Source organism: Heteronotia binoei, chromosome 17 (genome assembly GCF_032191835.1).
Source record: "Heteronotia binoei isolate CCM8104 ecotype False Entrance Well chromosome 17, APGP_CSIRO_Hbin_v1, whole genome shotgun sequence".
In the NCBI taxonomy this organism is placed as follows: Eukaryota; Metazoa; Chordata; class Lepidosauria; order Squamata; family Gekkonidae; genus Heteronotia; species Heteronotia binoei.
In genome coordinates, this window is record NC_083239.1 from 26,326,555 (window position 1) to 26,340,059 (window position 13,505).

General features: G+C 42.5%; 1 protein-coding gene across 12 annotated transcripts in view; it reads left to right on the forward strand.

The window, feature by feature from the left end:
- Positions 1–13,505, forward strand: part of PTPRU (protein tyrosine phosphatase receptor type U) — a 495,642-nt gene that overhangs the window by 413,364 nt on the left and 68,773 nt on the right. For 7 of the 12 annotated variants that reach the window (XM_060257887.1, XM_060257891.1, XM_060257888.1 and 4 more), the window contains 3 exons: positions 3,679–3,751; positions 9,711–9,787; positions 11,918–11,935. In XM_060257887.1, the coding sequence (XP_060113870.1) occupies positions 3,679–3,751; positions 9,711–9,787; positions 11,918–11,935 (168 nt within the window). The remainder of the gene's footprint in view (positions 1–3,678; positions 3,752–9,710; positions 9,788–11,917; positions 11,936–13,505) is intronic. The other 5 variants (XM_060257892.1, XM_060257893.1, XM_060257895.1 and 2 more) reach the window with 1 other exon arrangement.

Consider the following 13,505-nt stretch of genomic DNA (forward strand, 5'->3'; position numbering starts at 1 on the left):
TCTGCTCTGTGGAATGAAAAGGGAAAGAATGAATTGGAGAGAAGAGAAGAGAAAAGAAAAGAATTAAAAAAAATTGCATTCATAATCCAATGAAAAATAAGATGTTTTTAGAAGCCCCTGGAATATATAGATGTAGAGGAATGAATGTATTTGAAAATGGGCCTTTTGTGAACTGTATTAATGTGTTTGTTTTGTTCATTTTGTTGATTTGTACTCTACCTTTCAGCTCCATTTGCACTCTCCCCCACCCCCAGGAGACTACTAAGAACTGTTTAAAACTGCAACATTAAATCCTCAGACATTCAACCATCACCCTAACCTCATCCACTGCATATAAGAAAATAGGACAAGTTGCAATTTGGTAGTTAGTCCGTTAGAGCACATCTAAGGCCTTTTTGAACTTGTATGTTTTTTTCTCTGTAAAGTCTGCACTCTGTAGCTACAGATTTACCTCTTGAGAGAAAGTGTTCACCAGACTAGGGGAGCAGCCAAAAAAACCAAACCATCACTGGTGCCCATCAGTTTCACTGTGGACAATACAGTACTGATGGACAATACAATACTAGTGCCCATCAGTTTCACTGTGGACTTACCCTTCCTGGAGCCAGGAGCAACCTGGCAACCCTAGGGAAGGGCCCTCTCCTGGGATGCCTAATCTCAGAAGGTGGCACTGGAAGTAGGACCACAGTGGTTGGGTAGGTTCATAAGGGAGTAGGCGGTCTGTCAGATTTGTGGGTCCTAAACCACAGAAGGCTTTGAAAGGTTAAGATGAGCATCTTGAATTGCACCCAGAAACAAACTGGAAGCCAACGTAGATGAGCCAAGACTGGAGTGACATAGTCCCTGTGACCCACTCCAATTAACATCTTGGCTGCACCATTCTGCAACATTAGAAGTATCTGAAGTAACATTAGAAGATTTTCAAGGGCAGCCCCATGCAGAACACAATTCAGTAATCTAATCTAGATAAAGGCCATGTAACCACAGCGAACAGATCTTTCCTGTCCAGGGAAGAGTACAGCTGGCTGACCATTCAAAGCTGGTAAAAGACACTCCTGGTCACAACTTCCCCCTACCTATCCAGCAGTAGGCCTAGGTCCAAGAGCACCCCCTGAGTCAGACCTTCTGCTCACCAGCAGCACTTCCATCTTGCAGGGCTTAAACTTCAGTTTATTATCCCACATCTACTCCAGAATTGTCTCTGGGCACCAATTCAAGGTTTAGAGGCTCACGTACATCCCTCAACTTGCCTCATTCAAAAAGTAAACCAAATGCTTTCTGTTTTCCCAAGCCTTTTGCTGGAGCTGCCAAAGGCATGGTCTGCTATTTACAACTGTGTAAAGTAGTTTTTTTTAATTTTTTTTTACATGAGATTACAGTAATTCTAGCAGCCCCGTGGCGCAGAGTGGTAAAGCTGCAGTACTACAGTTCTAAGCTCTGCTCACGACCTGAGTTTGATCCCTGTGGAAGCTGGGTTCAGGTAGCCAGCTCATGGCTGACTCAGCCTTCCATCCTTCCAAGGTCCGTAAAATGAGTACCCAGTTTGCTGGGGGGAAGGTGTAGATAACTGGGGAAGGCAATGGCAAGCCACCCCATAACCAAAACCCTGCCAAGAAAACATCGTGATGTGATGTCACCCCAGAGTCGAAAACGACTGGTTCTTGCACAAGGGACTACCTTTACTTTTTTTTTTTTTTACAGTAATTCTAAATTGGAAGTATTCTAGCATGGGGGATGGGCTGCAATGGCCAACGCATGTAAACGTGACCCATAAATGAAATGTAACTGGTGAAATATAAGGGGTTCATAAGTGAAACAAATTCATCTTTTCCACTCAATAAATTTCTGTGCTGCAAACGTGATGTTCCCAAAGCTGCAGGTGTTACAGAAAACTTCATAAAGGAAATATTCTGCATTTTACTTCACTTATAAACCACCTCAAAAACTAATTTTGGTAAAAATTTGGAGGAGAGAAGCGTCCAAAATAAATAAGCAATCAACAGTTGTTCCCAAACTCCCACATAGAGGTATATCACTATGAATTGCGAAGTCCTCAGCAGTACCTTTTCCCACCTCTCTTCTTTGCCAAGGAATTCTTTCAGATTTGAACTTATTCTGTAGGCACTGGATGATCCCTCCCATGCAAGAAGGGTTTCCTTATCCCCACATATGTGGTGGAAATGTCTTACCGATAAACAGCTTTTGGCTTTTTAGTTGTCAACAGATCTAGTCTAAGCCTTTACCAACTTTCCTCTAGGGTCATGTAGGCTAGAACTTGCTTTCAGCGCACAGAAAGAGGTCACTTTAAGGATACAGACAAAACAAATCAAAATGGTTATAGTGACCAAATAACTATGTATATTTATTGAATAAAGTCCATAGGAAACTTAAATATACAATCCCAGGGGTCGTTTTGTAGAAAAATAGGTGGTGGAGCTCATCCAGGATTGTTTGCAGCTGCACCTACTATTCAATGGACAAGGTGGGAAGGAGGACATGGAACTCTCAGAAAGGTTCGGGAGCTGTGTTTCTGTGAGCTCCTGCTGAATCCGAGGCCTGTACAATTCCCAAGCAATACAATTCTGACAAAGGAGTCCCGACGTGCAGGGAGTCGACTTGGTTACTCCTGCTTTGATTTATCTTCTAGCATTGAGTGCTCCATAAATCCCATTCTTACAAAAGGTGCAATGCTCTGAGCCATCCCAGAGTGAAGTGCCGGTTTTGGAGACCTTTTTTGTCCCATTTATTCATTGGAAATTCTGAAGGAAAATAGAAACATTGTTGCAGAACCATTTAGAGCATTGTACCTTGTGAGGTGTTGCAGAATTATCCAGAACATTGCACCTTTTGTAAGAATGTGATTTATGGAGCACCCAATGCTAGAAGAGAAATCGAAGCAGGAGTAACCAAGTCGACTCCTGCACATCGAGAACCTTTTGTTGGAATTGTATTGTTTGGGAATTGTATATTTAAGTTTCCTATGGATTGTATTCTATGAATATACGTAGTTATTTGGTCACTATAACCATTTTGGTTGTTTTGTCTGTAGAACTTGCTTTCGACAAGTAAAATTCAAGTCCAGTGGCACCTTGAAGACTACATGATTTCCAGAGTATATGTTTTTGAGAGTCGTAGCTCCCTATGTTGATTGAAATGTACAGTATGCCAGACTTGACCCCATTAGAGTGCCTGTTATTCACTAAACTAGAACAGCAACCTGGTCTCATAACTAAATTGTATACAATTCTGAATTCTAAATTGGAGGGATCTGTAACCCTTTCTCAAAAACAGTGGGAAGCTGATTTAGGAAGACAGATCTCAAAAGAACCGTGGTTAAATATCTGGTCTTTAGCCATATATAAAAACTGATCAGCAGGCCTCAGTGTAGATGTTGCGTTCTTGACTCTCTCTGTGTATTTTTTTGTGTATTGTTTCTTCTTACATAGCAAACTTCCCACCTTCCATTCTTACATAGCAAACTTCCCAACCTTCCAAAAGGATGATTGTCCTTCCTATAATGGATAATTCAGTGGGAACACTGTACATCTATACATGCCTTGAGAAAGTACCAACCCCTAAACCAGTGCTGGGTATCTGTGCTTTCAAAGGGGGATTTGGTGTGCTTGTTAATTCCCCAAAGTGTTCTGTGTGTAGATAATAGACTTTTGTTTCTCCTAGAGTTTCTTTGAAGGCTGGGATGCTTCAAAGAAGAAAGACAAGACCAAAGGGAGACAGGATCACTTGCCAACCTGTAAGTGTTTGAGACGAAAGCTTTTGGAAAAACAAAGAAAAATCAATCCTTTCCTTTCATTTCTGTGTATCAGAATGCCTCAAAACTCTGCTGTGCCTGGGGAAAAAAAATACACTTGAGTTGTGCTTTGCTAACATCTTAGGCTGTCAAAGCCAGGGAAGATGGATTTGACTCTAGTTTGGGTTCAGTTTGCAAAAGCGATAGTTTCGTTATGGCCCCACCTCACTGCTAGGGAATTCCTCAAAGTTGATTGCGTGTCATACTTGCATTTGGGTTGCATTTCAATCAGGTGTACATGCTGTTGACAAAGCTGAATGGCTTACCGCAGGAGATTCTCTGTTTCAGCATGAAAATATGGAGCACTTGACATTCTCAGAGAAAGAATCATGCAATGGCTCCAGTTTCAGTTTTATACATCATGGAATTTGCGCTCTAATGTTAAAGTCAGTTCTGAGACAGTGAATTGGGGGAGAAAGGTTGTCCTACATCAGAGCCCCAACTTTTTTCAGCTGGTGGGTATCTTTGGAATTCTGCCACTGTGGTGGGCAAGGTACCAAAATGTCTGCCATAAGAAGCTTGCCACAAAAGGCAGGGGTGGTCACAACATGACCACTACAACACCTTCAGTTGCACACACTGAAGGTCCTTGTGTTGTGGTGGCAGCTTCTCCCACAGCAATGCTTTTTCAAAGTCTGCACAGCCAATCAAATCTCCAGAGGCCAATCAGAAAGCTTGCTAGGTGAGTGTCCCACCTGCCCTTGCCCCCACTTTCTAAAAACATTTAGCAGCCTCCAGGATAGGTACTGGTGAGCACCATGGCACCAAGGGCACCACACTGGGGACTCCTGCCTTACGTGTTGAAGATTCAAAGTGAGACTTGTAGCATTTAAAGAGGGTTAAGAAGAATAGATAGAGGATGTCAAAACAGGGGCATGAGCCCCTCAAGAACTGTATAGGGGCAATCCAGAGGTCTGCAGCAGGAAGGGGACATTGATAAAGAATACACTTTTCCTTTCATTATTGGAAAATTTAATCTGGATCCAACCCCAAATGCCAAATTATTGTGCTGAACTCTCGAAAGGAGGGGTCTTGCAAGAACTCTCGAAAGGAGGGGTCTTGCTCTACTATGTTCAAGAAGCTGTGGGGAATATGGTTGTAAGGAGGAATATCTCCTTCAGCTCCAAGACACTGATAGCAGCTGGGTAAGGGGCAAGGAGCCAGCTTGATGTTTGTTGTGGGGGAGGAACGTAAAGGAGATTGTGAGCCGCTTTGAGACTCTGAGATTCAGAGTGAAGGGCGGAATATAAATCCAATATCATCATCATCATCATCATCATCATCATCATCATCATCATCATCATCTTCTCCTTCTTCTGGAAGACAGAACAGGATATTGCACCCTCACCCCAAATCTGCCTCTTGAGGCAACCTGCTGTGGGTTGTTTGCAGCCTCCACAATGGCAGAGTGATTTAGAGGACTGTCTGAATGGAGTATCTTTGAGAGACAGTGTGGAGTTATGGCTAGAGTGCTGGAATAGGATCTGGAAGACCCAGGTTCAAATCTCCGCTCTGCCATGGGAAACGGCTGGGTGTCCTTGGGCCAGTCACATGCTCTCAGCCTAACCTACCTCACAAGGTTGATGTGAGGATAAAATCAAGGAGGCAGAATGATGTAGTAAGTCGCCTTGGGTCCCACTGGTGAGAAAGAAGGGGCGTAAATTTCTAAATAAACAAAATAAAAATTCCTTTTTTTCTACGAACCCTGATCCATTAAAGGCAGCGCATGTGGTCTAATTTACTTTGCCAGTCATTTGTTATCTGCTGTAAGAGCTCTGTGGATTTAACCCCCTCTTCTATTATTTTATTAACAACTCCAATGCATAATTGAATCGAGACACGTGTACCTAAATACTTTTAAGCACTGGATGCCTTTTTAGAAACCTGTAATCATCATCCTTTGATGGGGAGGAGTCCTAGAATAGAACAGCCATCTCGTACATAGTTTCTTTATGTGCCTTTTAAAAAAAGGGTCTGTAACACATTTTCCTAATATTGGTAACATGCTCGTAACATCTGCTCACAATTTATGAATCCCCTTATAAACCATTCATGAGCACTTATTTAATATAAACCACAACCTGGCGAACATCACCTCAAGGACTTTAAGATCGCAACTCTTCTTTCTGCGAGGAGGTCTTTTCCTCTCCTGCTGCTCTGTGTGAGGAAGGTGAAAGGGCAGCAAAAGGTGTCAGTCAAAGGCCTCCATCTGCTGTTTTACTGTGGAACCCTGATGCCGTCTTGTTGGCCACTGCTTCACCTTGAACAGACAGAGAGCTCTCGATTCAAGTGGATGGCAGCTGGAGAAAACTGGCTGTTGAACAGAAAGCTTGAGGGGTTCTTCAAGAGGGGGGTTAAGGAGTTTCTGTGGAAAGAGGTGTTCCAGAGAAGACAGCATGTAGAGCAGTGAGAAAGGCAGTAGGCAGAGGAGTGGCCATATTCTAGAGTGGGCCTTTTCATTCCAGTACTGTGAGGAAAGGCTGCTTGCCCAGCATACAGACATTCCTGGAGCATGTGGGGTGGTGTCCTGAGAAGCCAAAACTTAGTCCCTCATCCAGTATTTCAATATATTCTATTGTGAACAGTGTTTTGTTCATAGATCCAGGTGGGCAGCCGTGTTGGTCTGAAGCAGTAGAACGAAGCAGAAGTCAAGTAGCACCTTTAAGATCAACACATTTTTATTCAGAATGTAATCTTTCATGTGCACGCACACTTCTTCAGATGAGGAATGAGGTAAAGTAAGCAGAGCTACATATAGCTGGTGGGGTTTAGAATGCAAAGTGGTACAAAGTTATTGGATTTCAGTGTTGTACCACTTTGCATTCTAAACCCCACTAGCTATATGTAGCTCTGCTTACTTTACCTCATTTTCCGTCTGAAGAAGTGTGCATGCACACGAAAGCTTACATTCTGAATAAGTTTGTTGGTCTTAAAGATGCTGCTTGACTTCTGCTTTGTTCTAGTGTTTTGTTCAAAATCTCTTAGCTCTATATCCCTAGTTCTTCCCACCTGCCAGTAAAATCTGTGTTTGCTTAAGCAGCAGTTCTGTTTGACAAGGTGGCATCCACAACTTTGTGACCCGTAATCCAGCCCTTTTCAGGTTGATCAGGTTACGTTTTGCTCCAGCCGTTATGAATAAAGAGGAACCACTGAAGAAGAGCCATTGCTCCTTTTCCCCAGTAGTCTTCAATGCAACTCACACCAGATACAATCTTTCACTATTAAAGAGAGCTACATCATGAGTCCCCAGTGTTGCTGAATTTGTTAACAGTTCTGAAATTCTGAGAATAAGGAGTGGGTATAGCTAATAAACGGCTGCTCTGTGAGCAGAGACCAACCATTGTGGGGTACTGGGGCCAATCACAAAGTGTTGGGGTTTCTCGGCTGAGTATCTTACAATGGAGGATGCTGTTCCTGCATGGTTGCTCCCTTGTGATGCTGGCGCTCTTCTGATGCACCTCCTGCTCCAGTGAATTGGAGAAAAGCCAGGATTGACTCTTATTTATTTATACCCCCATTTTTATCCAAAGTGGCTTACAACATCATTCTCTCTTCCTGCATGTCATTCTCACAACAACCAACCCGTGAGAGCTTAGGCTAAGAGAGAGTGACTTGCCCAAGATCACCCAACGAACTTTCATAGCCCAGCGGGAATTTGATCCTGGACTTTTGAGATCTTAACCTGATACCCTAAAACAGGGGTGGCCAAACTGTGGCACATTCACACACATTGTGTGGCTCTCGGAGCCCCCGCTGCCCCATCAGCCAGCTTGGAAAAGGCATTTCTTTCTTTAAATCACTTCTCCAAATCAAGCTAGCTAGCAGCTTGGAGAATGCATTTAAATTAAAGTTGCTTGCTTCCCTCCCTCCCTTCCTTCTCTTCTCTTATCTTACTTGCCATTTTGTGGCATTACAGGCAGCCCTAAGAATGGCGTCACTTTACCATTACTTTTGGACTTCTGTTTTCTTAATGAACTGACACAAATGCCCATCTCCTATGATGAAATAAGGTTCCATTGCACCCACATGAGGGATCATTACAATATTTGACATTCATTCAGAAAATTCCATTCATGGCTCGGTGTAGAGGGGTGTGTGGAAGTCTGTGGGTGGTCAGGAGACTTTGGGAAAGAACAAGTGACCAGCAGAAGCTTCTTTCACATTCACATCCCTTCCAGGAACAGATGAAAGCTCACAATTCAAGTCTGAATGTTTGATACAAAATATTTCAGCTGAAAGCTGCTTTTGGCACATTGGGGATTCTTGACATCATTCTCCCCAGCTATTTTTGTTGCTTCTAATTATAACTGTCTCCCCTCTGTATTTTGCAAATTGAAAATCCTTGTTAACATAATGACAAAAATGAGAGCAAATTGTTCAAAACAGCTTGGCACCAGCCAAAGGCTGTTTCCACCCCACTTGTCAACCAGCTGTGGGGGGTGGAAAGGCTGAGAGAGCAGATGCCTGTTGATTTATGGCATGGCGGGGGCAACTCCCCAGATCAAGCCCAGGTGCATGTCTCATCGCTATGCTGCCATTTTCCTCTGCTCCTCCAAAGTTCATGCAACAATCTGTCAGCGCCTGGTGTCACACTGGGTTGTGGCATATTGCTGGCTAACATCTGCTCTAGCATGGAAGCCTTGTTGAAGCTAAGCAGGGCTAGGTCTGGTGTGGGTCTGAATAGGAGACTGCTTGGGATCCAGATTCAGATCTATGCTGCTCAGAGTTCTGTGGAAGAACATTGGAATATAAATAGAGCAAGTGTGGAGCCTTGAGAAGTTGAGGGCAGGGTTACATGATTGGGAAGTTCCCTCCTGCTGGCCCAAATCTCCTCCTCCATGGTTCCAAAAACTCTTAGGGTCATGAGCAAACCAATTACTCTTCATCCTGCAGTAAATTTTAAGGACAAACAATTGTAGAAGCACAACAGATAATCTGTGGCACGTAGGGTCAGCAGGAAGTGGCTTGTCAAAGATTCTGGCTGGTGGACATGGACAGGGGTATTAGGAGAAACAGTGAATGTCCAGGGTTTCTACTGGCATGCCCAAAGGGCACAAATGAATAATATGTGGTAGGCAAGGGTTTGCAGGAAATGGCAGGATACCCTTGCAGGTAGATGTAGGTATGGCGGATGAATGAATTCTTAGCAACAGATTGTTATAAAAGCAGCATACCTAAACAACTTAGGGGAGGGACAGTGGCTCAATGGTAGAGCATCTGCTTGGGAAGCAGAAGGTCCCAGGTTCAATCCCTGGCATCTCCAAAAAAGGGTCCAGGCAAATAGGTGTGAAAAACCTCAGCTTGAGACCCTGGAGAGCCGCTGCCAGTCTGAGAAGGCAATACTGACTTTGATGGACCAAAGGTCTGATTCAGTATAAGGCAGCTTCATATGTCCATATGTCTATATGTCCAACTCCTGTGTCCCCATGCCATGGTACAGCCACTATGCTAGAGTATGAACCGTCCATTTTGGGTGTTTGGGTGTGGGTGTATTTGCTGGTTAATTTGCAAAGACACATTATTCTGAATGTCTGGAAAGTCCTCTGAATATTTAGGAACTGCTCCCTTGTCTCCAGATAGCCAAGTTGTATTGTTTTTGTGACTGGCATACTGCCACCCACTTTACTATTAGATATAGTAATGAATTATAATGATGAGGAGTGAATTATCTCTGGCTGTGAGCTGCATGGGCTTTGCAGACTGCATCAAGTCTTAACTGCATATCGAGGTTTCACTGTATTGCTAGAAGCCCTGGGCTGAGGAGCACAGTTGGGTATCTTTTATTTCTTTAGGATGTTCACTTTTTTCTTCAAGATGTTCTGGTAACTGAAAACCACTTGAGCCAAAGGTCTCTTCCAGCCACCTTTGTACCTCTCATGGTCATGTCTCTTTTTCTTTCCAGATGATCGGCATCGAGTTAAGCTCCACCCCCTTCTTGGTGATCCCAACTCAGACTATATCAATGCCAACTATATTGATGTAAGTACATCAGGGCTTTGGTCTGTTTCCACTAGCCATTCATGGCAAAATCCCAGTCACTTTTTCTCCTTTGTTGTCTCTTAAAAGTGTTGTTGATTGGGGTTGTAACCTGTGGTTTATCTTAGTCTTCCTTGTTCCTCTTGTTTTCTCTCCTTCATCTAACCCTTTGAGAGCCTACATCCCACATCTTCTTTAAAGTTTTTTTTCCCATTCTTTTCCTGAACCATCATCTGTGGCACCTCCGTAAACAAATACTTTCTTCCCCTTTTTCACTGTGAGGAGGTAACCCCCAGGAATGGGAAGTTATGGTGGAGCAGCAGTTCAAGACAGAATCAAATGCATCTCCATATTTTAAATTAGTTTTTTACTGTTGATTGTTTTTATGATGTAACCTACCCTGAGCCTGTTCTACGGGAAGGATGGGCTAACAATCTAATTAAATAAATAAATAATTTAAAGGGACCCAGCCTGTGTTTCCAAAACCCAGACAAGGGAATATAAGCAGCAGAAGTACCCATCTCCTGAGTACAACTATCAATGCACAGTCTTCAAAAGGGTTTGTTTTGGAGCTCAAGTTAATTCGTGCTCGAAAAATTCTCTCTGTCAAGTGTTCATGTCTGATATTCACAGAATGTTTGAATATTTGTCTAAGAGTGTTTGGACAACCAAAGAAGGCTTGATTTCAATATTTGCTTATCTGAGTTCAGTATTTAGTATTTGGAAGCATTTGGTGCCTGGCATGCAGTGATATCGACAATTTACCATAAAAATGCAGGAAGGATATGCCTAGTCTGGCTCTTCTTTCTAATAATGGTCACCCAGATGCCCTCCAGGAAGCCTGTAAGCAGAGCACAAAGGCAAAGGCCATCTCTGCTATTGCACTCTTACAGGGTTGGCTCGAAAGGATAGCAAGGAGTAGCTGTAAATACCTGTAAATATCCCCCGTTGCCCCTTCTTTTCATTCAGCTTTCCCTCAAAATAGATCAAGATGGATTACAGTTCTATGTAATCTTATAATGTGTCATTTATCCCAATATAATGTAAGGGGAGGGAGAGAAGGCTACATGGTGTAGCCCGATCTTGTCAGATCTTGGAAGCTAAGCAGGGTCAATACTTGCTAGGGAGACCACCAAGGAAGACTCTGCAGAGGAAGGCAATGGCAAACCACCTTGGCTTAATCACTTGCCTGGAAAGCCCTTGGCTGTGATTTGATGACACTTTGCACATGTACAATGTAATGGGTGTAGCAAAATCCTTGCTTTCCTGATGCTGATCTTTGCCATTCTTTCACTTCCACTAACTAGGGGTTGATTTTTCCCAGTATCATCCATGCCGTGGATAGATTTCTAATTTTTCCTTAAATTGTCTAGTCTTCTTTTAAAGCTACCTAAAGCAGAGGCCGTCCACCTCCACATCTTTGGCCAGGGATTTCTGTCTATGACTTGTGTATTATGTAAAAACATGCTATCTTTTATCAATCCTGGACATCCCAAATGTATTTTGAAGATAGGTAGCTTGCTTCATCCACATTGCCTAGCCAAAATCAACAAGCATCTTGTGGCAATTTAGGACACACATTTTTATTCTAGTATTTTGTAGTCTAGAACCTACTTCATCAGATGCAGTGAATGGATTCTGCCCTAGCCTAGAGAGGAACACTGCAAGCATTCATGAAAGCTTATGGTAGAATAAAAAGTCTTTAAAGTATCAGCAGACTCCTGTTTATTTGTGCTGCAACTCCCTAAACCTGGCTATGCTTCTCAAATGACAGCTGAATTTAAATGCATGGGAAGATACCAGTATTTTACAAGTTCTTGAATTTTTTTTAAAAAAAAAGTAAGAAGAAAATTCCATTTTTGAAGATCCTGAGTAGCCAAACTGGAAATTGGGGTCATTTTCTAGTGCTGGGTAATGTTGCTCCCAGTTCATTCGAGATAAAAGAATGAAGCTGCTCCATCCCCAAATCCTTTATCCTGCCGTTTCTGTTCCCTCTTGGTTCCTATACGTTGCTGTCTGGTGTACTCTCTTTGCTACTAAATGTTCGAGTCAGTTTCTCAGATTGTGTCTCACTAATCTGTCTGTCTCTGATCTCTTTTTCTCTTCAACCTGTGTCCGATTGGGCTTGCTAAGATTCGGATAAACCGAGAAGTAAGTATGTATTATATCTGTCTTTCTTCCTCTTCTTTTGTGTTTCCCTCATTTTTGATTCCCTGGATTTTCATTGGAGGGGTTTCTTCTTCTTTTATCAGTGTGCCTGTAGTGTGATGGACAGCACTTTAAAAAAGCTTAGTGGTGCTGTACAAACAGTTAAAAGACTGTTTGTGAAAGGTTAATTCTTCACAGAAATGGAGAGCCTTAAGTGTCAAGCTACTCCAGGCAATCTGATTGGTTAGCACCAGCTGAGCAGAGAGAGACTTTGGAGCTGAATGCTAAGGAAGATTTTTCATTCGGAATTCAGCCCTGACTGAGAGGAATTTAACACAGACAGGAGAACTAGGGAAGGTTGGCAAGTGGGTAGTTAGTTGAAAACTCCCATTCCAGCCAAGGAAAGGGGATAGATCTTTTAGAGAGAGAAGGGATTTCCCAAACCAGTCTAAACACATTGATAGCACTGCAGAGATCCTTGGTCTGGTGTGATTAGAAACTACCTTTAGAGACCTTAAGAATCAGTTAAAAACTCAATATGAGTATTGGTGTTTCAAAGGAAGGGGTTTGGGTACTGGAGTGTATCAGCCTTCTGGAAACCAAAACAGCTAGAAAATACTCAAAGGAAGCGTACTGAAGAGTTTGGAAAACACTGGAACAAAAGCCTCTTGACACAAAGATTTTAAGTAACTGTGAATAACTTTAAAAACACTGATTAGCCTGAAATATAAGAACTAAAGTCTGTGCATGTAGTGATTTTTATCTCAGAGTTATCTATATTGAACTACCTCAGAAATTTTACCCCATTTCACCTGACCTTTCCCCTCTGTGTTGAATAAAACATGTTGTTAATTTGGAATATAAAAACTTTGCAAGTGCCATTTAAGGGTGCTCTCATTCCTCCCCTCAGATTCCTATGCTGAGCAAACAGCCAGAATATTATACTATGACAGGGTGGGACAGCCATAGGTCTTCAGAAAAGAATAAAACAATGAACTAGGGCAGCTCCAGTCACAGAAGGGAAAGAAAAATCGAGGGGGAAATCTTTCCTCTGAGAGAGGGAAATGGACAGGGCAATCATAGTCTGTTTGTGATGATCAGTGAAGGCTGGGACAGGAATTAAATAGGAGATGATTCTACCACTCATGGTGTTGTTCACCAACACAGTCCCTTGGTCCGTTTCTCTCTCCAGTATCTTCATGTGTAGAATACTCATACTGTTTGTAATGAGAAATGGATTTGTATTGAAGATAGTCATATAGTTGTTAGAGTGTTGCCTAAGAGTAAACACAAGAGGGGGTACACTTTACCAAGATCTGAGAATCATGAGGGATTACCCTGGGCTTCATACCCATTATCACAATATGATTTTTTAAATGTCATTTTACAAATAAAATAGACATTTTTCTTTAATGCTTATCAACTTGAGTATAGGGGGTGGCATGTGAGGCAAGGCAAGGACAAGTTTATACCAAACCCAGAGAAATTGTGTTTGGGTCTTGACCAGTGTTCCCTCTAAGCTGAGTTAGTGTGAGCTAGCTCTCAGTTTTTTACCCTCCAACTCACACATTTT